This window comes from Salvelinus namaycush, chromosome 3 (genome assembly GCF_016432855.1).
Source record: "Salvelinus namaycush isolate Seneca chromosome 3, SaNama_1.0, whole genome shotgun sequence".
Taxonomy (NCBI): domain Eukaryota; kingdom Metazoa; phylum Chordata; class Actinopteri; order Salmoniformes; family Salmonidae; genus Salvelinus; species Salvelinus namaycush.
Window position 1 is genome coordinate 76,944,120 of NC_052309.1, and position 24,470 is coordinate 76,968,589.

Sequence of the window (24,470 nt, forward strand, 5' to 3'; positions counted from 1 at the left end):
GTAACAGGGCTTATATAGTGGTGAAAGAAGGGCGTGTTTCATAGTTTACAACCCATGTCTGTTCACTTGGGCGGGGCCTCTGATTGAGCAGAGTGGTGTGACAAACCGTTCTCTCGTTAAGAAGCTAAAAATTACATTTAATCTTTTCACAAATAGTTTCATATTTAAACATTTAAATTGCACAACAATTCCATGTGAATCTGATAACTAGAATGTGTCGACTTTCCAAGACACAGTTTATGTCGTCCTATCATCAGTAATCATGTCTCAGACGCTAACTGAACTGACATCATATTAATTTAGTCCCAACGCATATTTTTAACTGGTTGGATTACCGAAACATGGTTCCATTTCCCACCTTTTGATGTCCCCAGAATCTCTATGTTAAAAAAGGGCTTTTCCAGAGTCAACTCTATAGAGTAGAGAGAGAGAAACGGGGGGGGGGGGGGGGGTATTTATGTGGGTCATAAACCTCCCCCATCAGGCCAACGTCATGACAGTATAAAATATTCACCTGATGTTGCTTGAATTTTCCCAGAAAACATTTTGTCTGTTCTTTAAAGGTTTCCATGTATGTTTCATCAGGTTGTTGGAACAGTCTGGTGGTACCATTGTGGGGATATGACAAGAGATAGGTTCCCAAAACACTAAAACTGTCCATTTGTGCTGACATTCAGATAATGTTTGTATCAGGGTGCACAAAACATTCCTTTGATGTTGCAACAATGTCGACAGAACAGCCTTTCTGAGTTCTTTAAAGGTTTCCAGAACATTTAATTTGGTTGTTGGAACAGTGTGGATACATGACAAGAAACAGGTTCCCAAAACACAAAATATGCTCAGTTGTGATGACATTCATACAATGTTTAAGTTAGGTTTCACAGGACATTGACTTAACGTTGCAAGAAAATGTTTATGATATATTCATGAAGGTTGCACAGAACATTTCCACAATGTTGCATAATGGTCCACAATTTTCAAATAAGTACATTTTTATGATGTTCACGCAAAATGTATACAGTACCAGTCAAAACTTTGGACACACCAACTCATTCAAGGGTTTATCTTTATTTCTACATTGTAGAATAATAGTGAAGACATAATAACTATGAAATAGCACATATGGAATCATGTAGTAACCAAAAGAGTGTTAAACAAATCCAAATATATTTTATATTTGAGATTCTTCAAAGTAGCCACCCTTTGCCTTGAAGACAGCTTTGCAAACTCTTGGCATTCTCCCATCCAGCTTCATGAGGTAGTCACCTGGAAAGCATTTCAATTAACAGGTGTGTCTTGTTAAAAGTTAATTTGTGGAATTTCTTTCCTTCTTAATGCGTTTGAGACAATCAGTTGTGTTGTGACAAAGTAGGGGTGGTATTCAAAAGATAGCCCTATTTGGTAAAATACCAAGTCCAAATTATGGCAAGAACAGCTCAAATAAGCAAAGAGAAACGACCATCCATCATTACTTTAAGACACGAAGGTCAATCAATCCGGAACATTTCAAGAACTTTGAAAGTTTCTCCAAGTGCAGTCGCAAAAACCATCAAGCGCTATGATGAAACTAGCTCTCATGAGGACCGCCACAGGAAAGGAAGGCCCAGAGTTACAGAGGTCAAGTAACAGAGACATTTCTACATCAACTGTTCAGAGGAGACTGTGTGAATCAGGTCTTCATGGTCGAATTGTTGCAAAGATAACACTACTAAAGGACACCTATAATAAGAAGAGACTTGCTTGGGCCAAGAAACACGAGCAATGGACATTAGACCCGTTGAAGTCTGTCCTTTGGTCTGATGAGTTCAAATTTTAGACTGTATTTATCAAGGCACAAGGCGAGACCCAAATGCAGACACAGGAGCCAGATGGTTGGAGTCTTACAATTTGTATTAATCCAAAGGGGTAGGCAAGAGAATGGGCGTGGCCAGGCAAAAAGGTCAAAACCAGACCAGAATCCAGGAAGTACAGAGTGGCAGACAGGCTCGTGGTCAAGGCAGGCAGAATGGTCAGGCAGGTGGGTACAAAGTCCAAAAACAGGCAAGGGTCAAAACCGGGAGGACTATAAAAAGGAGAATGCAAAAAGCAGGAGAACGGGAAATACGCTGGTTGACTTGGAAACATACAAGACGAACTGGCACAGAGAGACAGGAAACACAGGGATAAATACACTGGGGAAAATAAGTGACACCTGGAGGGGGTGGAGACAATCACAAGGACAGGTGAAACAGATCAGGGTGTGACAGTATTGTAGGCCCACTACAAGGTAATACATGGCATTTTTATTTTTTCATAGGACATTTGAACAGTGTTTATCATACAAAGACAACCATATTTTTTACACTTCATATGTTGACAAAATGCACATTATTTCATTTGAACAACATTTAATCAACCATATTTTACAAGTACTATGAAGAGGATGGGAATATTTTAATAATTGTGTTCTGTGTCCTGATTGACCATATTAGACTGAAAACCCCCACAATACCACAGCTATCTCCTGATGTCACATGGTTAATGATTTGGCTGCAAGATTGAGGTTCAATCCCAGATTTTCTTTAACCATGTTTCTTTAAAAAAATGTTGAAATTGAGGCTCAGATATAATCTACTAAAAGATATTGTCTTTATTTCGTACAAATTTATAAATCCAACAGAAATGCAGAATTTAGACTGACCGTAAAATATGTAACGTTGTGTAAAAATTGACTGTTCAACTTTTCAAAAACACATTCGATATAATTCCTATTTTGAGACGCTTCCCATGGTCCCCCTGCCCTATTTTTCACGATCTGAAACGCAAACGTGATCCTAGATCAGCACTCATAATCTTGGATACTTTGTAAATTTGGGCCCCCAAGCACGCAGCATATAAAGAGGATGGGTAAAGTGATGGTGTATAACCCAGCTACCAGTATTTCCCTGGCTTAGTCACGTCTAAGAAGACTAAAAAGGAAGAATGGAATTCCTGACTGACCACACTGCCATGGCTACAGTATATGCTGAAAAAAGAAAATGTAAGAGAGCTTCCCTGGTGTTGCAGAGGATAAAAGACCTGTCTTGAGAACCAAACATTGCAGGTTCAGAACCCACATGTGCAGATTGTCAACATATGAAATGTCCTATGATCAAATTAAAGTTGTACTTGTCGCATGCACTGAATACAACAGGTGTAGACTTTACTGTGAAATGGGTGTCTGGAGTCTTTGACAACTTCCTCTGACACCGCCTGGTATAGAGGTCCTGGATGGCAGGGAGCTCAGCCCCAGTGATGTACTGGGCCATACGCACTATCCTCTGTAGCGCCTTGCGGTCGGATGCCAAGCAGTTGCCATACCAAGCGGTGATCAGGCAGTCAAATGCTCTCAATGGTGCAGCTGTATAACTTTTTGAGGATCTGAGGGCCCATGCCAAATCTTTTCAGCCTCCTGAGGGGGAAGAGGCGTTGTCGTGCCCTCTTCATAATTGTGTTGGTGTGTTTGGACCATGATAGGTCCTTAGTGATGTGGACACCGAGGAACTTGAAGCTCTCGACCCGGTCCACTACAGCCCCGTCGATGTGAATGGGGGTGTGCTCGGCCCTCCTTTTCCTGTAGTCCACGATCAGCTCTTTTGTCTTGCTGACGTTGAGGGAGAAGTTGTAGTGCTAGCACCACACTGTCAGGTCTCTGACTTCCTCCCTGTGGCTGTCTCATCGTCATCGGTGATCAGCCCTACCACAGTCGTGTCATCTGCAAACTTAATGATGGTGTTGGAGTCGTGTGCGACTGAATTAAATAATGTGTAAATGTTCAAATGTCCTTTGAAAGAAATTAAAATGCCATGTGTCTCTAGATCACCTTCAAATGCAAATTGCCCTTAAATCAGAAGAGAAACATAATGGAGATGTATTCCAATCTGCTTTATCATGCTTTAAGGAGCTACAAATTCTCGTGCTGAGAATGTTGTGGTAATATTAGGTAAAACTTAAATATAACATTTTTGAACATTTCTGAGGACCTTCAGACAAGGTCAAATGTATATTGTGTGAACCTCAATGGAATATTATGTTAAACCTAAAATAAATATGCTATGAACGTCATAAAAACTGATTTATTTGGAAATTGTGCAACATTGTGGGAATGTTTTTTGCATCCTGTGTGAATATCACAAGAATATTCTTGCAACATCCCAGACAACTCCCATAACTTAATTAAATGTTCTGGGAACCTTTAAAGAACTTAGACCAGGTGTTCTGTCAACATTCTTACAACATTATAGGAATGTGCTGTGCAACCTAACTTAAACATTGTATGCATGTTATCACAACTGAGCATACTTTGTATTTTTTTTTACCCTAAAAGAAACATAGAATTATCTGCACAACTGGACAGATTTTGTGTTTTGGGAACATATATTTTCTTATGGCCCCACAATGTTCTCACCAGATTGTTCCCACAACCTAAAGAACATTCTGAGAACCTTTAAAGAAGAGATTAAATGCATTCTAGGAATGTTCTTGCAACATCGGGAAAATGTTTTATACAAACATTCTTGAATCATCAGCATGACTGGACAGTTTTTGTCTTATGAGAACATTTGCCGCGACCTAATGAATGTTCTGGTAACTTTCACAGAACCAATTTTGGTTTGCTGGGTTAGCTCTTCTAGTGTTAACCCAGGTCACAGTAGAAGGGGTAAAATTGCTACTGTTGAAGGATTTGTAAATCTTTACTATTCTAGTGTATTATTTTGTCCTCTGTCTCCCCAGTATTGTAGGTCATACTGAGCCCTACACCAAACTGTGCTGTAAGGGTTTCTGCATAGACATCCTGAAGAAGCTGTCCCGCACCACCAAATTCTCATACGACCTCTACCTGGTCACCAACGGGAAGCACGGCAAGCTGGTCAGAGGCAGTTGGAACGGCATGATCGGAGAGGTAAGGAGATGATGGTTATTCTAACAAGCATTATAATTAGTCACCTGCTAAAAAGTTTGCATATTAAATACATTAGATTTAGCCAATAAAATTGAAGGATAATACAAAACTTTTATTTCCATTTATATAGACATACACAAAAGTCATTATTTTTCATGAGATGGCCATAAACAATAACTAGTACTGCTGCATAGTTCTAGAAAGGTCTAGCACTCACCATTCTGGTAAAAAGGTGTTGTAAATTGCTGAGGTGTACTCGATTTTGAGGACAAGCTCAAGTATATAGTACAAATATTATTAAAATATTAAAAACCATATATGCTATTTTTTCCTATTCATGAAAAGTGGGGGAACAGGGCTTGACATGACTGAAATGATTTCTACATATAGTAACAATCAAATGTTAAATGACTTTAAAGATTTCACATTTCCTATAACTGTAAAATAAATATGATCAATTACCACATTTGATATAACCGATGACAGAGCATTTTCTACCTCCTCTGAGCTCAGAGACACCATTCAAATTGGTCGTGTTTCAATTCTTGACATTGGTGATTTAGGTTTCTGTTTATCAGACCTCATGATGAAACCCAGATGCAGACAGTTCGAAGTAACAAAAGTTTATTACAAAAACAGGGGGCAGGCAAACGATGGGTCAAGGGCAGGCAGAGGTCAGTAATCTAGAGCAGAGTCCGAAAGGTACAGAACGGCAGGCAGGCTCAGGGTCAGGGCAGGCAGAATGGTCAAAACCGAGAAAACAGGGACTAAAGAGAAAACAGAAGTACGGGAAAACGCTGGTACACTTGACGAGACAAGACAAACTGGCAACAGACAAACAGAGAACACAGGTATAAATACACATAATGGGGCAAATGGGTGACACCTGGGGGGTGGAGACAAGCACAAAGACAGGTGAAACAGATCAGGGTGTGACAATGTTGGCGCTGAGTTCAGATAAACATTAAAAAGAAAAAGTAATGAATAACGATGAACTAATTGCCCTTAATAAAAACAAATAGGTATTATGGTCCAAATCCAAATAAAGGGAAACTAGAGTGTAGGGTTGCAACATTTCAATAAATTCCCTGGTTTTCCCAAAATCCCATTGGTAGGCATAAGCAGGAGATCTGGAATCCAACCATAATTTCTGGAAACCAGGGAAGTTTTCCAGAAGGAAGTTGTTGGAAGTTCATTCTTCTTGCTGTCCGTGTTCGGGAAGAGTTTGATGTTACAACATTAGTTTTCAGGGAAGCTATTGTTCTCACTGGGGCATTGGCCACAGTAGCACCGGTAACGGCTGACACAATGCCAGGCAGAGTGCCTGGACTGTAAACCCACTGGCGAGTCCATCAGCATGTTAAACATTACAGTTGTGTAGGGGAAAACGTCACTAGAGGTGATTAAGAGGAGATATCATACTGCGGGGAAGGGAGGGAGGATCTGCCAGGGGTAGAACAACAGGACTGACTCTGACTAGACTAGCAACAACCTTTATATAGGGTTATCAGCTTCACAACCACTGGCATGACACAGTTTCTCTGGATCTCCGCAAGGTCTATGCAGCTGCATGCCTATCAAATCAATGATAGGCTTTCTGTGGTGCCGGGGTTTAGCTTTGCATTAGCTAATGGATAAATGTTTATTGGTAGGCCTATTTGGTCATCATTTTCTCATGTTAAGCTTAACATTTCACAAAGCTATACACGGAGTCGAAATGCTGTAATATTTAGACTGCTGGCTCGTGGCAATAATGTAATTACAGTAATTACAGTTGGAAATTCAACCATTGCAGATTGTAAAATAAATATTAAATGCAACAGCATACTAAACAGCTACCAATAGATTTTTTTGAAAACTGTCTTGTATAGGCTACCTTAACCTGCATGACATGAGACGTCCTCGCGCTCTCTCCCAGATTGGATAGAAAGTTGTGCATAAAACCAGACTAATAATGCCAAACAATACAGTCAGTCCACCCTGAAAACACTAGCTTACTAGGGATTGTTTCATTATGCAGTGTACTATCTATAGCTATATACCGTATTTAGCTGCTATTTATAAAAATGTCACATCAAATAGCCTAACAATAGGAAAATAAGTTGTCGGCTTGAGGATAAATTCAGTCACTCTTTATTGTTGAACTCAGCGGGTTTTGTCTGGCTAATAGCCTACACAAATGGGCTGCAATATTCAAGGTAAATTTCATTAAATCAATTAATTTTACTTTAATTCTGTCCTGAACCTGGTGTTCTGAAGTCCTCCTTTTTTGTCTGTAAATGTTTTCACCACAGCCTGTAGGTCCAGGTTGCAGGCCCGGCTGTTTTTCTGTACTGAGTATTACCAACCCAGACAGTCTTTCCTGAGACTGTCAGGAAAGACAGCTGCACACAATTTAAACTTAGTCTTGATCAATGCAGGCCAAGATATACCCGAGATAAAGGACTCTTGATATTGTAGCCACACAAGTCAAACGCCGATTCACCAGTATGAACAAAATTGCAAACAACTTTTTTGTTCAAGCCCTCAAGAACTGTTGTCTGCTAAAGATGATAATCTGTTTGCATCTGCCAATTTATTGACCGTCCTGTATCCAGACAACCTGACCCCATAGCTTCCTATACAGTTCATCTCTTTCCGTAACATCTTGAGGTCGGCAATTAAGGAGAATGAGAGGCTCAATTAAAGACGTTACAAAACTGGCACAACTCCCTTCTGCCCAGTTTCCTTGATGTTGCTATGGCAATCAAGCTGTTTTTACCATCTCTGTAACTGTCGCTTCTGCAGAGAGATTGTTTTATGAACTAAAACTCATGAAGAACGACCTAATAAGCATTAGGCTCTCGGTCTGATATGTGCTTTTGAACGCCTGAGTAAGTGGCGCCGTCGTAGCCTATTTAATTTTTTTCACTTTTTCAGTCACATTCCTGAAAAATGTAAAAGGTTTATGAATTACTTTTTGGAGGGTTACTGTCAAAATGATGACATCAATGACAGGCGCATGGACCCCCAGAGCTCGTGGGGCCCCCATGGCTCGTGGGCCCCCTGCCTTGCGGGGGAGTCTGGTATGCCAGTGTTTACAATGCCCAATTGCTGCTGGTAACACTTTGTCAGCCGGGGCCAGGGACTTACGTAACAGGAATTAGGTCTATGCTATATGCAACAATATCTAATGGATTAGGAATTAGGATTGATATTGCATGATGGATGACATTGCATGAATGGGTGGGTAGATACCATGGGCTGTTATCTGCATCTATCTGGATGGGTTGTGTAGTATATCAGGGATAATACTGTACACACTGTATATCACCTACAGGGATTTAAGTCTTGCATATCAATGTTGATAGATAAAATGAATCAAACAGGTCAACAGGGGGCATTCCTAATCCCACCTACTACAGTGTTCGATTTATTACAGATCATGGAACATATAGACTGTAGACTTTCTATGTCATAAAAATGTCCTCTTCCGTTCTCCCTAGGTGGTATACAAGCGGGCGGACATGGCCATTGGCTCGCTGACCATAAACGAAGAGCGCTCAGAAATTATCGACTTCTCCGTGCCGTTTGTGGAGACGGGGATCAGTGTGATGGTCGCCAGGAGCAACGGGACCGTCTCACCCTCTGCCTTTCTTGGTGAGCACGTTAACCCTGCTCATGTAAACAAACAAAACGTTTCTTTACAGAGATAACAAATGACTTGGCTTAAAAAAGCTTGTTTTACCATCTGAAAACAGAGATGGCAAATAGTACTTTCTCTGGACAGAGAACTCACAACTGAATATATTGTACAACAAGCTGCCTCACGCTACAGAAACAGGAGAACAGGCTTCTTCTCCTGAGTGGTTCGTCTCGCAAAAGCCAAGGCTCGTTCAAGGCTACGCTACTTACTTTAATACTTCATAAAGAGCATCCCTTTCAGAAGCTGCTGACAGTGTGCTACTATGGTAATACAATACCACGTTGTCCTTGCCATTATCTAGCAAGCAGCTGTCAGAGCACATGGTTTCAACATTTGCCAGAAAGATGTTCTGATTCTTCTATAGGTGTTCTGATTCCTCTGTCCCTCCTCCTCTATAGAGCCCTACAGTCCGGCGGTGTGGGTGATGATGTTTGTGATGTGCCTAACGGTGGTAGCTGTCACAGTGTTTATCTTTGAGTACTGCAGCCCTGTGGGGTACAACCGGAGTCTGGTGAGCGCCAAGGGTGAGTGTCAGCTCCGACCACCTTTCCCTCTACCTCTACCCTCCCGTATCAGCAAAGGTAGAAAGTCACGGAAAAGTAGGTTGAAAGAACTCTATATTATATCACAGAAAATATTAAATGACATTGAAATGGAATGCAAACACATGTTATATATGCCCTCTCTGAATCCCTTCTGTCTTTACCACAACCACCATCCTGTCTTCTCCAGATCCCGGAGGCCCCACCTTCACTATTGGGAAGTCTGTGTGGCTGCTGTGGGGCATCGTCTTCAACAACTCTGTTCCAATTGAGAACCCCAAGGGCACCACCAGCAAGGTCATGGTTCTGGTATGGGCCTTCTTCGCTGTCATCTTCCTGGCCTCCTACACTGCCAACCTGGCAGCCTTCATGATCCAGGAGCAATACACTGACACAGTCTCTGGACTGAGTGACAAAAAGGTAGGAGGATTCATCAGTCATTGGTAATTCTGTCTGTGTTCAGTCTTTGAAAGGGGGAAAGAATTATGGACATACTGTAGTGTTTGATGTTAGGCTTAGGCAAAATATAGAGTGCCCTATTTTTGATGAGCAAACAGTGCCTGGCTGCGAACGGTCTGAGAGAATACAAATAACCACGGGCAAAGCCTCAATGTCATGACTGTGACTTTTTCCACTCATACTAAAAACATAATAGGATTCCCAGCGTCTGTGGTGAAATTAAATTAGATCCCTGAAGTCTTTAGGTATGATGTCTGTGAAAATCCCCTGGATTGTATTACACCAGTGGATTTGCCAAGCTGCCAGTGATTATATATTCTAGTATTAATTTATGCATATTTGTGTGGCCTGTGGAGGTGCTCTACACCAGTATTGACAAGGAAATCCATGTTAAACCTTCAGTGCTAGAAATGATTTGTAGACTCTTTGCTTTAAGGCACTGAGGGATTAGAGAGGCATTTGAGGGAAAAGACCAAGCTGTCCACTGCTCATTAGAATTCCGGGAACTCATTTAATATTCTTCCCACATAATCCATTAGCTCTACTTTGTGAAAAAAAGAAGAGAACCCATAAAGTGTTCAGTGAGTCTACAGATCAACCAGGGCAGAATCCACAGAAGCTCAGAGAGAATAGACAGACTGGACACTGCAGGTGGAACATTTCAATTGAGCTGTATGATCTCTAAAAAGGGACGTTCTCTGAAAGTGTTTCAAACAAGAGGCTTGTGCGGAATACAAACTGGTTAAAGGACAGTAACTGGTGTTTATGTAGTGACAGATGATTGTTTCTCCTCCTGGGACTGTTCACTTCAGAGGCATGGAGTCATGCATGGACAAGACCTTGCCATTTCCTCAGAGTGACATCATGTACAGACAGGCACCTCCCTCTTTAGACCCTGTCTGTGCTAGTCTCTCCTTTCTGTACAAGCTGTCAGATGTTAACAGATTTTTGTAAGAATCCTATACACTTAACTTTGGCCAGCTAGACTCAAGCTCTATAGGTCAACCATCATCTATGCTTTTAGTCAGGGTTTTCACTGCTTCCCAACAGGCATTTACAACACAGAGCACTATATGACATCCTGTGCCTGGGGGCACTATCACACTGCTACAGCATTCCCTCATTCACATAGCAGCAGCGTAACCTTGGTCTGTTGGGTGAGATGAGGAACACAGGCTGAGTATCCTAATGCAGCCAGTGTACAGGATACAGACAAATGGGAACGAGGACAACACTCTGTCATCTCTCCAGCTCCTCCACTAGACAGCAGTGAGCCGTGGGATGCATAAGACTGGCACCAAGGGTCTCATTAATTCATGTGAAATGGCTCAGAGGACATTTCTCTCATTCTGAAAAGCCAAGGTTACTAGGAATTATCGCTCACGGAAGTATTTGCATTAATGAACAAGTACAATTTATTTCCAGTATATTGCACAGGCAGGGTATTTAAATGAACATGGTCCACTCTGCGTCAAAGGGGCATGGCAAAATAAGGAGAAATTAGGAGTTTTTATTATAGTCAAGGGGGAAGAAGTAATTTTCTAATTCTCTGGAAAGTATGGCCTGGACTTAATTTCTGTTCATTGTGCCCTCTAATCATCGAATTGAGAGAGGAATTATAGAGAGGGTAACCTTAGCTGACCACTTAATTGAGTGAACAGCACTTGAGGGTACAGGCAGATATCAAAGAGACAGTGGTCTAGTGTAGTCAAGGACAAGGTGATCAGTGTCATTGTGTTAGTTTCTTTGAGGTTTATATTCACACCTCTGGGTTTGCTTGGCATATCATACACTCTTAGAAATAAAGTGCTATCTAGAACCTAAAAGGGTTGAGACATCAGATCTTAGGAGAGGGTGGAAGAAAAACATATTAAATGTTATTACTTAATATGCAAGTATGTCAATGTATTTGATTTTTTTAAAAAATTGATTTAATGAACAGTGCATGTATTCTTCCTAGACATGTCGGGTATCCTGTTCAAAATGTTTCTTGTTCATGCATTTATAATTCAAACATTTCCCAAACAGTTCCAGAAGCCACAGGAGCAGTATCCACCGTTTCGTTTTGGTACGGTCCCAAATGGAAGCACAGAGAGGAACATCCGGAGCAACTACCCTGAGATGCATGCCCACATGGTCAAATACAACCAGAAGGGTGTGGAGGACGCCCTCAACAGCCTCAAATCAGGGTAACACTCTGTAAATAATCCTTATACAGAGTCAGTGACAGAAAACAGACATCAGCGTAACACATTATAAAATGTCAAAGCAAATATGTTATGTTTGATGACATTATAATTCATTAGATAAGTTATTACATGGTAATTAAATAGTAAATAGTAAAAATACATTTGTCTATCATTGCATTTTCCCACAAGATAAATCCCTATTGTTATTATCTATAGGAAACTGGATGCCTTCATCTATGACGCTGCTGTGCTGAACTACATGGCAGGTAAAGACGAGGGCTGTAAGCTGGTGACCATCGGCAGTGGGAAGGTCTTTGCCACCACTGGCTACGGCATCGCCTTGCAGAAGGAGTCCCGATGGAAACGTCCTATAGACCTGGCCCTGCTCCAGTTCCTAGCTGATGGTAAATTACAATTAACCCCGTGTGGAGTGGGATGGGCGGCTAACTGTAAATCTTAGCTGTACTTATCCTTTTAGGTCCCAAATACTCCCAAATTTGCTAAACTGGTAAACTGCCCATTAATGATAAAAATGCGTAACACACACAAGTAAGCTAGTATAGACCCGAAGAGCCTTGAGATTAGAAAAAACAAAACTTTAATGAAAATGCTGGCGTACATTGCACCATGGATCACTCAGAGGTACTGTAACATAGAGTTTTGACTGTGATCCAGGGAACAACAAGTGTAAAATGCTGAGTCGGGGCTGGTCGAGGGGAGTGATGAGGGTGTGAGATTGGCATTGGCACACAATGACAACAACCGGCGCAAGAGTGTTTTAATGAACACCTTCAAGCCTCTCTGTGTTCTGTTCTTCCCGCTCGCTGCAGGTGACACACAGAAGCTGCAGACGGTGTGGCTCACAGGGATCTGTCGTAACGAGAAGAAGGAGGTGATGAGCAGTAAGCTGGACATAGATAACATGGCGGGCGTCTTCTACATGCTGCTGGTGGCCATGGGGCTCAGTCTCCTGGTGTTCAGCTGGGAACATCTGCTCTACTGGAAGCTGAGACACTCAGTACGCAAGTCTGAACGCCTCGACTTCCTGCTCGCCATCAGCAGGGTAGGTGTGGCTGACCCTTCTTCCGAGGGACAGGAGTGGAAAGGGTACATAGGCCTAATCTATAGGGATGTACACACTGAGGCATGTCTTAGATTGCGAAGGCCTTGGGTTCTGCAGAGAGAATGTGGTCCAATCACCATGGGAAAGTTGATCTGTTAATCTAAGGCACAAAACCGTTTTTTATAGTAATGAATTCCATAAAGAAATGACATAAAGTGTAAGCAACAATTCAATGAAAGCAGCAACAACGGCATAATTTTGCAAAGTCTAAGAAACCATAAAATGTGTTGTTTCTCTTTTCACAAACACAGCAGAAAAAAAGTTCTACTTCCTGACCATAAAGTTCTGTCTTTCTTAGATTTTTGCCTCACAGTAATGCTTGGGAAATATTGGTAATGCACTAAGTCAAAGCTGTACATGATCAGGATATTTCAAGGGCACTAAAATAAAAATGATGCAAAAATTAAAAAATTAAAAAGCCATAAAATGACTTTATGGAGACCGTGCAATACTCTTACGGTCCTGATCCATCTGAAATTGAATTCAAATAGGCCCATTAACAATCCATCTCAGTGTTGACAGTGGTGAGGTGAGATTAAGGATTCTAGACTGAGACCCAATTTGAAATTAAAATAAAACCGGCCAAATAAAAATTGGAAAACTAATTTAGCAAGTGCATGGTCAGCTGCTGCTTTTTCATTTACTGTCTTGCACAGTTTTTTGTGTGTTTAACATCGACCTGAATGCATACAAGCTTTCAAAACAAAACAAATTGTCTATAAACTATTTTGGACAATCCTGAATCTAATTTGGCTTTCACACTTCTCTGTGTAATTGTCTTCACTTCATTGGTCAGACAGGTTAATAGAAATTGTATTTGCTCAAAGTGAATGTTATCAACACAAGCAATAATGTTTTCTAAAGTCATGATTAGAAACAATGGCCAAAGATAATTAACACCTGTGGGATTTAATCTTGTCAAACTTTGTGTCGGGTGAGAAATGTGGATCTGTTCCAAAACCTGACAAGGCTTTTTGATGGATGCTAATCTCCTCCTCCTTTGCTGTCTCTGCAGGGAATCTACAGCTGCTTCAATGGCGTGGAGGACTCTGACCGCAACGGAAACCTCCAGAATCCTGACGTCACCACCAACTACACCCAGGCCAACATGCTGAAGATGCTGCAGACAGCCAAGGACATCGTGACCTCGACCAGAGTGGAGAACTCCCTGGACAATGCCACCAAGACCATAGAGAACTGGAGCCGGCGAGGAGCCGACAATGTGCGGGTTGGCCTGCCGCCTCGGGTGGCAACCACTATAGACATGGGCCACAGCCGCCTGCCATACATCTCCAGCATCACGGACAACCACTCGCCCTACCCCCAGAGGGCGCTCGCTTCCACCTTCCCCATCCACTACTCGGACAGCGCCACCCAGCCCCTGCTGGACAAATCTAGGGTGGTGACGCGGCCTACCCCGCTCCGCTACACCCTTCCGGCCCGTGGCAGCCACCACTTCTACGAGAGGACCCTACCCATCTCCAGCCTCAGCAGCCCCCACATAGCCATGAGGGACCCTGCTCCCCCCAGCACCTCCAGTCACAACCCACACCCCAACCACAGCAGCAGGCTGTATGTTGAGAGCCAGCCCCGGCACCCCACCTCCCCGTTTGTCCCCTACAGAGAGTTCCAGGTGCCTGATATCTATGTGGAACACCACAAGGGTCCCCTGGGACGGAAGTTCAGCTACCCCCCTGACCACATGGGCAGGAAGAAGCGGTCCCACAGCTACGTGTTTTCCGAGGCCCAAGACACCAGGGGGAGGAACGACTATGATGAGCCAACTTCCTGTCTGGCTGAGCTGAGGGCCAACCACCTCCTGAACAACCACGCCCCTTCTGCATCAACCATGGCCTGCATGGGGGGCCACTACCCCAGCGGCAGTGCCAGCTGCAACTCCTGCATGAAGCCCTACCTGGAGCCTGGAATGGAGGATGTGCCCTTGCTGGGGAAGGACAAGGTCAACCGACGGGCCTCTTTTCTCAAGGCCACCTGGAGCAGTGACAGGATCCGCCAGCTGGGCGAGAAGCCTTCCACCTCCACTATGCCTGACCTGTTCCCCCGCGTAGTGGTGGCCAACCCCAAGCCCCACAAGCTGTACGGCAGCCAGGGGAACAACCTGTGCTACCCCCTGGCCGCTGAGCCTGCCTACCTAGACCCGGCTCATATGCGTTCCTACCCCTACAAGCAGCAGAAGCTCAAGTGCTCCCAGTCCACCCGGCTACCATCCTACAGGGAGGCTATCCTGCAGAACGCAGCCGCTTTGCGGCGCTCCTCCTCCACCGTGGTGCACAGACACTACTCCACCTACCTGAACTCCTACACAGACCTGCCTGTATACGTGGGGCCGCTGCCCCAGGGGCCCGGGCAGTTCTACGACAAGGACATGTGCCACTTGTTCCCCTGTGCAAGCCACTGCCCTAACAACAATGCCCTGCTGCCCCGTATGGGGGACCGGCAAATGGTGTACCAGAACAATATGTTTGGGGGCTACGAGGGAGCGGTGGGGCGGTCGCGGGAGGAGCCCCCCCTGCCCGGGTCTGGGAGCAGGGATCGGAGGGAGGTCCTGGTGGCCAGAAGAGTCAACAGTCCCTATGTGCCAAAGACCTGGGGCAGGGTATCCAGTCTGGAGTCTGAGGTCTGAGCCCCAAGCCCCCCCCCATACCTTCAGGCTGATGGACTATCCCTCCCTCTGAGGAGAGGAAAGCCTACCTGGGGCCTCCCCTCAGCCTTTGGTTTAGGCAAAAACGAATGAATTAGCTACCAATATGGATGACTTGAGAGTGTTTACTCAGTGCAATAATATCCTTGGCTGACGGAAGGAAGTAGAAGACATTGAAAGGCTGTTACTGCTGGGACATTGTCAAGTAAACATTAAGCGATAAGAAAAGAAAAGACAATGTTGAATAGTATTTAATACCTTCAAATTTAACCTGTTGATTGTTATTTAAAATATTTTTAAATGCTGTCTTGCTGTGAGAGAGAGAGAGAGACCTGGATGACAATACACTGTAGCCGCTCACTCAGTTTAGACACATTTTACTTTTCTCTTCAATCATTTCGGTATCCTTCCATTTAAATTTAGACACAAATAAAAAGAGAATAATACTTTTGTTATCAAACCACAGAAATGTCTTCCACGAGTCCAGGAGCTCTAGGGAAAGCTGTCTGTTTAAGGCTTTTTGGCTCCGGTGGTCACTGATGTAATTTGACTTGGATTTTAAAAGGGAAAATGTTTAATTATCATCTGTATTTCCATTGTTACTCTACTCTTTAATAAATGACAAGGCCACCTCAAGGCCCTTTTGGAATTGTCTATATTTTCCTTTTCTGAGTAAAACTCCACATATGGTCTGGAATGCCAGCAGAATGGAATAGCAGGTCAGGTCCCAGGACTCTAGATGTTTGTGTCTGCTTCAGTTCATTAAGTGGGCCACCTCTGTTGACTCATCCAGAAAGGTCACTGGAAATCAGATCCACAAGACAGCGCTGTGTTCAGTTCACATGCCAACAATAGGGCACAACTCAACTACAGCTCCTTAAAAGACAAGAACACATTTGTATTTTACTAACACCCCACATAATCTGTTCAGAAACTGTGATATGTCATCAATCTATCAAATCACTGTATGAGTATTCTGCTGAACATCGTAAATACATTTTAAAAAGATGAAGTGGAATAGAAACATGTTCAGGTGGGTAACAAATCCTAACACAGGCTTTGAATTGTCTATATGACCAGGATGGCCATGCTATTGTCTGAGCAGTGATACCCGTGACAGTAAATCTTCCCTCAGGGCTCATCATGGGATTCCAATGACATTAGCCTATCAGTGATTCTTCCAAGATGCGTGCACACACACACACACACACACACACACACACACACACACACACACACACACACACACACACACACACACACACACACACACACACACACACACACACACACACACACACACACACACACACATACATACTTTCACACTGGCTTCAAAGGGTGGTGTTCATCAACACCTCACTTTACTCACTTACCAATGACTAGGGGGAGCTTTGGCACACCACATCCATCATTGTCCACACTGGGCCTTACCTGAAAACAGACTAAGGCAGAGATGGGCAACTGGCCCCCGGATCAACTTCCAAAAAATATACTGAGTGTACAAAACATTAAGAACACCTTCCTAATATTGCGTTTCCCTCAGAACAGCGTGAATTTGTCGGGGCATGGACTCTACAAGATGTCAAAAGAGTTCCACAGGGATGCTGGCCCATGTTGACTCCAATGCTTCCCACAGTTGTGTCAAGTTGGCTGGATGTCGTTTGGGTGGTGGACTATGAAAAACCCAGAAGCGTTGCAGTTCTTGACACACCCAAACCGGTGTGCCTGGCACCTACTACAATACCCCGTTCAAAGGCACTTCAATCCTTTGTCTTGCCCATTCATTTACACATTTTGAAGTGGATTTAACAAGTGACATCAATAAGGGATCATAGCTTTCACCTGGATTCACCTGGTCAGTCTACGCCATCGAAAGAGCAGGTGTTATTAATGTTTTGCACACTCAGTGTATATAACATTTTTGCTTGTGTATTCTACTATTCTAACCCTCAACATTAAGTTGAGACCCCGACTGAGTCCCCACCCATATAAACTCAGCAAAAAAAGAAACGTCCCTTTTTCAGGACCCTGTCTTTCAAAGATAATTCGTAAAAATCCAAATAACCTCACAGATCTTCATTGTAAAGGGTTTAAACACTGTTTCCCATGCTTGTTCAATGAACCATAAACAATTAATGAACATGCACCTGTGGAACGGTCGTTAAGACACTAACAGCTTACAGACGGTAGGCAATTGGGAGTGGCAGGTAGCCTAGCGGTTCGAGTGTTGGACTTTTAACCGAAAGGTTGCAAGATCGAATCCCCGAGCTGACAAGGTACGAATCTGTCATTCTACCCCTGAACAAGACAGTTACCCCACTGTTTCCAGGCCGTCATTGTTCTTAACTGACTTGGCTAGTTAAATAAAGGTTAAAAAAATTATTAAGGTCACAGTTATGAAAATGTAGGACACTAAAGAGGCCTTGCTACTGACTCTGAAAAACACCAAAAGAAAGATGCCCAGGGTCCCTGCTCATCTGCGTGAATGTGCCTTAGGCATGCTGCAAGGAGGCATGAGTACTGCAGATGTGGCCAGGGAAATAAATTGCAATGTCTGTACTGTGAGACTCCTAAGACAGCGAGACAGGATGGACAGCTGATCGTCCTCGCAGTGGCACACCACGTGTAACAACACCTGAACAGGATCAGTACATCCGAACATCACACCTGTGGAACAGGTACAGGATGGCAACAACAACTGCCAGAGATACACCAAGAAACGCACAATCCCTCCATCAGTGCTCAGACTGTCTGCAATAGGCTGAGAGAGTCTGGACTGAGGGCTTGTAGGCCTGTTGTAAGGCAGGTCCTCAACAGACATCACCGGCAACAACGTCGCCTATGGGCACAAACCCACCGTCGCTGGACCAGACAGGACTTGGAAAAAGTGCTCTTCACTGACGAGTTATGGTTTTGTCTCACCAAGGGTGATGGTCGGATTCGCGTTCATCATTGAAGGAATGAGCGTTACACCGAGGCCTTGGAGGATTTGGAGGTGGAGGGTCCATCATGGTCTGGGGCGGTGTTTCACAGCATCATCGGACTGAGCTTGTTGTCATTGCAGGCAATCTCAACGCTGTGCGTTACAGGGAAGACATCCTCCTCCCTCATGTGGTACCCTTCCTGCAGGCTCATCCTGACATGACCGTCCAGCATGACAATACCATCAGCCATACTGCTCGTTCTGTGCATGATTTCCTGCAAGACAGGAATGTCAGTGTTCTGCCACGGCCAGCGAAGAGCCCGGATCTCAATCCCATTGAGCACGTCTGGGACCTGTTGGATCCGAGGGGGATGGCTAACATCTCACAGCAAGAACTGGCAAATCTGGTGCAGTCCACGAGGAGGAGATGCACTGCAGTACTTAATGCAGCTGGTGGCCATACCAGATACTGGCTGTTACTTTTGATTTTGATCCCCCCCTCTTTGTTCAGGGACACATTATTCAATTTCTGTTAGTCACATGTCTGTGGAACTTGTTCAGTTTATGTCTCAGTTGTTGAATTTTGTTATGTTCATACAAATATTTACACGTTAAGTTTGCTGAGAATAAACGCAGTTGACAGTGAGAGGACGTTTCTATTTTTGCTGAGTTTATATAGTACGAGTCAAAAGGGTTTTTCTTTATTTTTACTATTTTCTACACTGTAGAATAATAGTGAAGACATCAAAACTATGAAATAACACATATGGAATCATGTAGTAACCAAAAAAGTGTTAAACAAATCAACATCTATTGTATATTTTAAATTCTTCAAAGTAGCCACCCGTTGCCTTGATGACAGCTTTGCACACTCTGGAAAGATGATCATTCCTCTGCTAGTTCAACTAAGTCCCAGGTGTTGTTATAATACGTGAGAGTGAATGCCACTTGTCTAGTAAAAAACATTATTATTCAACAATAGGTATTATGTATTCAAGATACTGTATGAAATATTGCACTGTATAAAGTCCAATACAAAGAGGGAAAATCAAGATGTGCTATTGAGGTAATATTTCTGAAGGTCTTCAGTTGAACATCTTATGCGCTTATGCTCCAGCTCTTGGGATCCCTTCACTGATATCACTGAGCGATAAGTGCTTTTCAGCTAGGCCAAATATCATTGAAACGTGATTTCTAATTCAACAAAGAGAGATTAATGCCTTCAGCACTTAATAAGTGTGAGAAACGCATCGCGGCTGAATAAAACCCTTTCAAGTTCCCCAAAATGAACCTTTTCAGAGCAATATAGGCACTCTCTCAGCATGCTCGCTGCTCAGAACAATCTTTTTCATTTCACATAGTAATTACTGATTAATTCTGTGATCTGCGTGCTTTGTAATGTGACAAATGTGCTCCCTCTCGCCCTCCTTCTTGAAATGTTTAAATTCACGAGGGGTAGGCCTACAAAGTCGGTCAATGCCCGCCAATTCATTTCTCAGAATTACCACATAAATATAGGACAAGATTATATCCAACCTGGGGGAATATTTTATGAATACAATTTCACTCTTGATTCCCTCAGCATGGTGCTACATATTTTACTGTTCATTCAGGCCCAGATCACAAAAAAAAGATGATGCCTGAAGTCCTCCTGATGTACAGCTGAAGTCAGAGAAACCCAAGGTCTATATATCTATCTGTTCTTCATTCACAGTTACTTTAGAGGGCATTCAAAACAGGATTTTCATTCTGTGAGAGTTGCAGCAAACCATAACCCCCTTATCCTGTGGCAAATAGGTTTGATTCTGCCTTAGTACTCACCCCATCCTATCCCAGCCACACTGACTGCTGCTTCCTCCATGGTTCTGGTTCTGTTGGCCCTACGTGTGCTGGGCTGGAGTGTACAAAAGATACAGGTTGGTTAGCCCCACATGTATAATCCCACCCAGGCAGGCCCAGAGCAGGGATCTGAGAACACAGGGGTCAATGAGGCATGGCTGGATGAATAGACTGATTAACCCTGGGACAGGGTTAGTGGTATGTTTAATCAACATGTTCGGACCTAAGCAGCCCTCCCTCATTAGCCCAGCCATGATGTGTGGACCCAAGCTAACGAACAGGGCAGGTCACCATGGAGACCAAAACCAGGCCCTGCTGGGAGTTTGTCTAACGAATCCTTGAACTCTCCTTCCACCACACGCTCCTTCCACCACACCAACTCTCCTTCCACCACACTGATGACAGCTAGCTACATATACATGTACATGGATAGGTGGGAAAGATAATAGTTGTTCATGCTACACACTACTACTACTGTAAGTGAAGGGATAAAGAGTTACATGACTAAGTGTGGTGGTGTAGAGGACACCATGTCAACTGGCTGTTGATGGATGGATCTATTTCACCTGGCTCTATACAGGGCTCTACTAGAAACATACTGCTGGGGAGGTACAGGGAGGATGAAGGGGTTGAAGGTCAAGAGTTACAAAGGGGGAAAAGATGTTGGGAAAGGGAACGGATATGATTTTAACCACCAAATCAGCCCCTGTTCATCATACCTCAGGTTTAAAGTAATGTGTGGACAGAACTGCTCTGTGGAGAAAATATCAATACAACATATCTACAGTATACAGATTTCCAATTCTCGCTTAGCTCTGTTGGCTAATGCATTTCTGACAAGTGGGCATAACATGGACATTTCTTAAATATAGAAGGCATACATCCACGTGAGAGACTGATACTTGTTGCACCCACAACACATACTGAAACTGTTGATTCTTGGCTCACAGTCCCAGAGGCAAACAGTGACAGGAGGTGCCTATGTTGAGTGGCAGTTGAATGGCAGGGCCAGGGCCAGAAGGGAATCAGGTATTATGGGGCATTACCAGGCTTTAGTGGAAATTAAAAGGCTTTCAGGGTGATGAGATCTGAGATGCTGCCAGTGTTAGCCTGATCTTGTTGGGTATGGGTGGCACAGGGTGGCACAACATACAGAGGACACCTGTAGATTAGTGAGGCGTGTAGTAAAAAACCTTGATGATTCACATTGACTTTGAAATTGACACTGAAGATTTTATCACGTCTATTGGACAGTTGCCCTTGAGGAGACAGATACTAACCAAAACAGATTGTACTCTTTCTGAGACTATTCAACTGAAATTCCTTATAATGAAATGTGATCCTCATGGTCCATCTCATCATCTCTTGCCCATGTTGAAAGGAGTCTGGATTGAACACATACTGTAGTGAGCACATATTAGCCTCTCTTGTACTGCCGACCCATAACCCCATCTCTGGGCCGACCAGCCGGCCGGTGGCCTCTCATGATCAAGCCCCCAGTCCAGGCTGTCCACATTGAGCTGGCCCCCAGGGTATGAGCATTACTCTGGGTTTGTGAGGGGCAGATGCCCTGACGTCTGGGCCCAGGGTTAGTGCGAGCCCATCAGGGTGTGCTGGTGCTGGTGCTGGTGGTGCGTTGGCATGCAGTCTTCCCTGTAGCAGATTGAGGGTCGTGATGGAGGCTGATTGTGATCATTCATTACCCAGGCCCTGCAGATGGGTCCCTCTACTCCCACAGGGGCGTAAGTGGAACCACTTACTGAGGACAACAGCCAAAGGGGGACACAGGAAAGGACACAACATGAGTATGGGAAGAATGAGAAGAAGTAGAATGGTGATGACGATGATGATGATGATGATGATGATGATGATGATGATAATGGTGATGATGATACTTGCATATTATTCCCTAAGGCAAAGTCAGGTTGACTTATTGGCCCTGTGACTCCATGGCTATTTATTCTCCAGTGAAGTGGCCATCAATTAACTACCAGTTTCAACCATTAATCCGTATTAGAGGTCGACCGATTATGATTTTTCAACGCCGATACCGATACCGATTATTGGAGGACCAAAAAAAGCCGATACCGATTAAATCGGCCGATTTTTATATATATATTTGTAATAATGACAATTACAACAATACTGAATGAACAATGAACAATTTTATTTTAACTTAATATAAAACATCAATAAAATCTATTTAGTCTCAAATAAATAATGAAACATGTTCAATTTGGTTTAAAAAATGCAAAAACAAGGCGTTGGAGAAAAAAGTTAAAGTGCAATATGTGCCATGTAGAAAAGCTAACGTTTAAGTTCCTTGCTCAGAACATGAGAACATATGAAAGCTGGTGGTTCTTTTTAACATTAGTCTTCAATATTCCCAGGTAAGAAGTTTTAGGTTGTAGTTATTATATGACTATTTCTCTCTATACCATTTGTATTTCATATACCTTTGACTATTGGATGTTCTAATAGGTACTTTAGTATTGCCAGCCTAATCTCGGGAGTTGATAGGCTTGAAGTCATAAACAGAGCAACGCTTTAAGCATTACGAAGAGCTGCTGGCAAACGCAGGAAAGTGCTGTTTGAATGAATGCTTACGAGTATGCTGCTGCCTACCACCGCTCAGTCAGACTGCTCTATCAAATCGTAGACCTAATTATCATATAATAACACACAGAAATACGAGCCTTAGGTCATTAATATGGTAAAATCCGGAAACTATCATTTCGAAAACAAAACGTTTATTCTTTCAGTGAAATACGGAACCGTTCCGTATTTTATCTAACGGGTGGCATCCATAAGTCTAAATATTGCTGTTACATTGCACAACCTTCAATGTTATGTCATAATTATGTAAAATTCTGGCAAATTAGTTCGCAACGAGCCAGGCGGACCAAACTGTTGCATATACCCTGACTCTGCGTGCAATGAACGCAAGAGAAGTGACACAATTTGCCTAGTTAATATTGCCTGCTGACATGAATTTATTTTAACTAAATATGCAGGTTTAAAAATATATACTTCTGTGTATTGATTTTAAGAAAGGCATTGATGTTTATGGTTAGGTACATTCGTGCAACGATTGTGCTTTTTTCTCAAATGCGCTTTTGTTAAATCATCCCCCGTTTGGCGAAGTTGGCTGTCTTTGTTAGGAAGAAATGGTCTTCACACAGTTCGCAACGAGCCAGGCGGCCCAAACTGCTGCATATACCCTGACTCTGTTGCACAGAACACAGGAGAAGTGACACAATTTCCCTAGTTAAAAGAAATTCATGTTAGCAGGCAATACTAACTAAATATGCAGGTTTAAAAATATATACTTGTGTATTGATTTTAAGAAAGGAGTTGATGTTTATGGTTAGGTACACATTGGTGCAACGACAGTGCTTTTTTCGCGAATGCGCTTGTTAAATCACCCGTTTGGCGAAGTAGGCTGTGATTCAATGATAAATTAACAGGCACCGCATCGATTATATGCAACGCAGGGCAGCTAGATAAACTAGTAATATCATCAACCATGTATAGTTAACTAGTGATTATGTTAAGATTGATTGTTTTTGATAAGATACGTTTAATGCTAGCTAGCACCTAACCTTGGCTCCTTGCTGCACTCGCATAACAGGTAGTCAGAGTGCAATGTAATCGGCCATAAATGCAGATTACCGATTGTTATGAAAACTTGAAATCGGTCCTAAATAATCGGCCATTCCGATTAATCGGTCGACCTCTAATCCGTATGGCAGTCAGACTGTTTCAAAATGCATTTCATTGTATTACCCTTCTGCTCCGCTCCCTTCCCCCTCTCACCATGCTCATGTCATGTTACTTATCTCTGATGTGGATCAGTGGGCTGTAAACATGTATACTAACACATTCAAAAACATGCGCCCACACACACGCGCCCACGCACACGCGCCCACGCACACACACACACACACACACACACACACACACACACACACACACACACACACACACACACACACACACACACACACACACACAAACACACAAACACACACTGCTGGCTAATATGTTCCCACACTCCAGGCTGAGTCCTGCGCCATCTACAGAAGGGCTGTGTAACGGCATTCTCGGCACATCCGTGCTTTGAA

The 24,470-nt window shown here is 43.2% G+C and overlaps 1 protein-coding gene across 1 annotated transcript in view; it reads left to right on the forward strand.

Annotated features, from left to right (window-relative positions):
• LOC120044621 (glutamate receptor ionotropic, NMDA 2C-like) overlaps positions 1 to 15,563 on the forward strand; it is a 55,126-nt gene extending 39,563 nt beyond the window's left edge. The window contains exons 5-12 of the mRNA XM_038989292.1: positions 4,753 to 4,921; positions 8,407 to 8,560; positions 9,005 to 9,130; positions 9,339 to 9,568; positions 11,636 to 11,796; positions 12,013 to 12,200; positions 12,627 to 12,859; positions 13,935 to 15,563. Of these exons, the coding sequence (XP_038845220.1) occupies positions 4,753 to 4,921; positions 8,407 to 8,560; positions 9,005 to 9,130; positions 9,339 to 9,568; positions 11,636 to 11,796; positions 12,013 to 12,200; positions 12,627 to 12,859; positions 13,935 to 15,563 (2,890 nt within the window). The remainder of the gene's footprint in view (positions 1 to 4,752; positions 4,922 to 8,406; positions 8,561 to 9,004; positions 9,131 to 9,338; positions 9,569 to 11,635; positions 11,797 to 12,012; positions 12,201 to 12,626; positions 12,860 to 13,934) is intronic.
• The last annotated feature ends 8,907 nt before the right edge of the window (positions 15,564 to 24,470 follow it).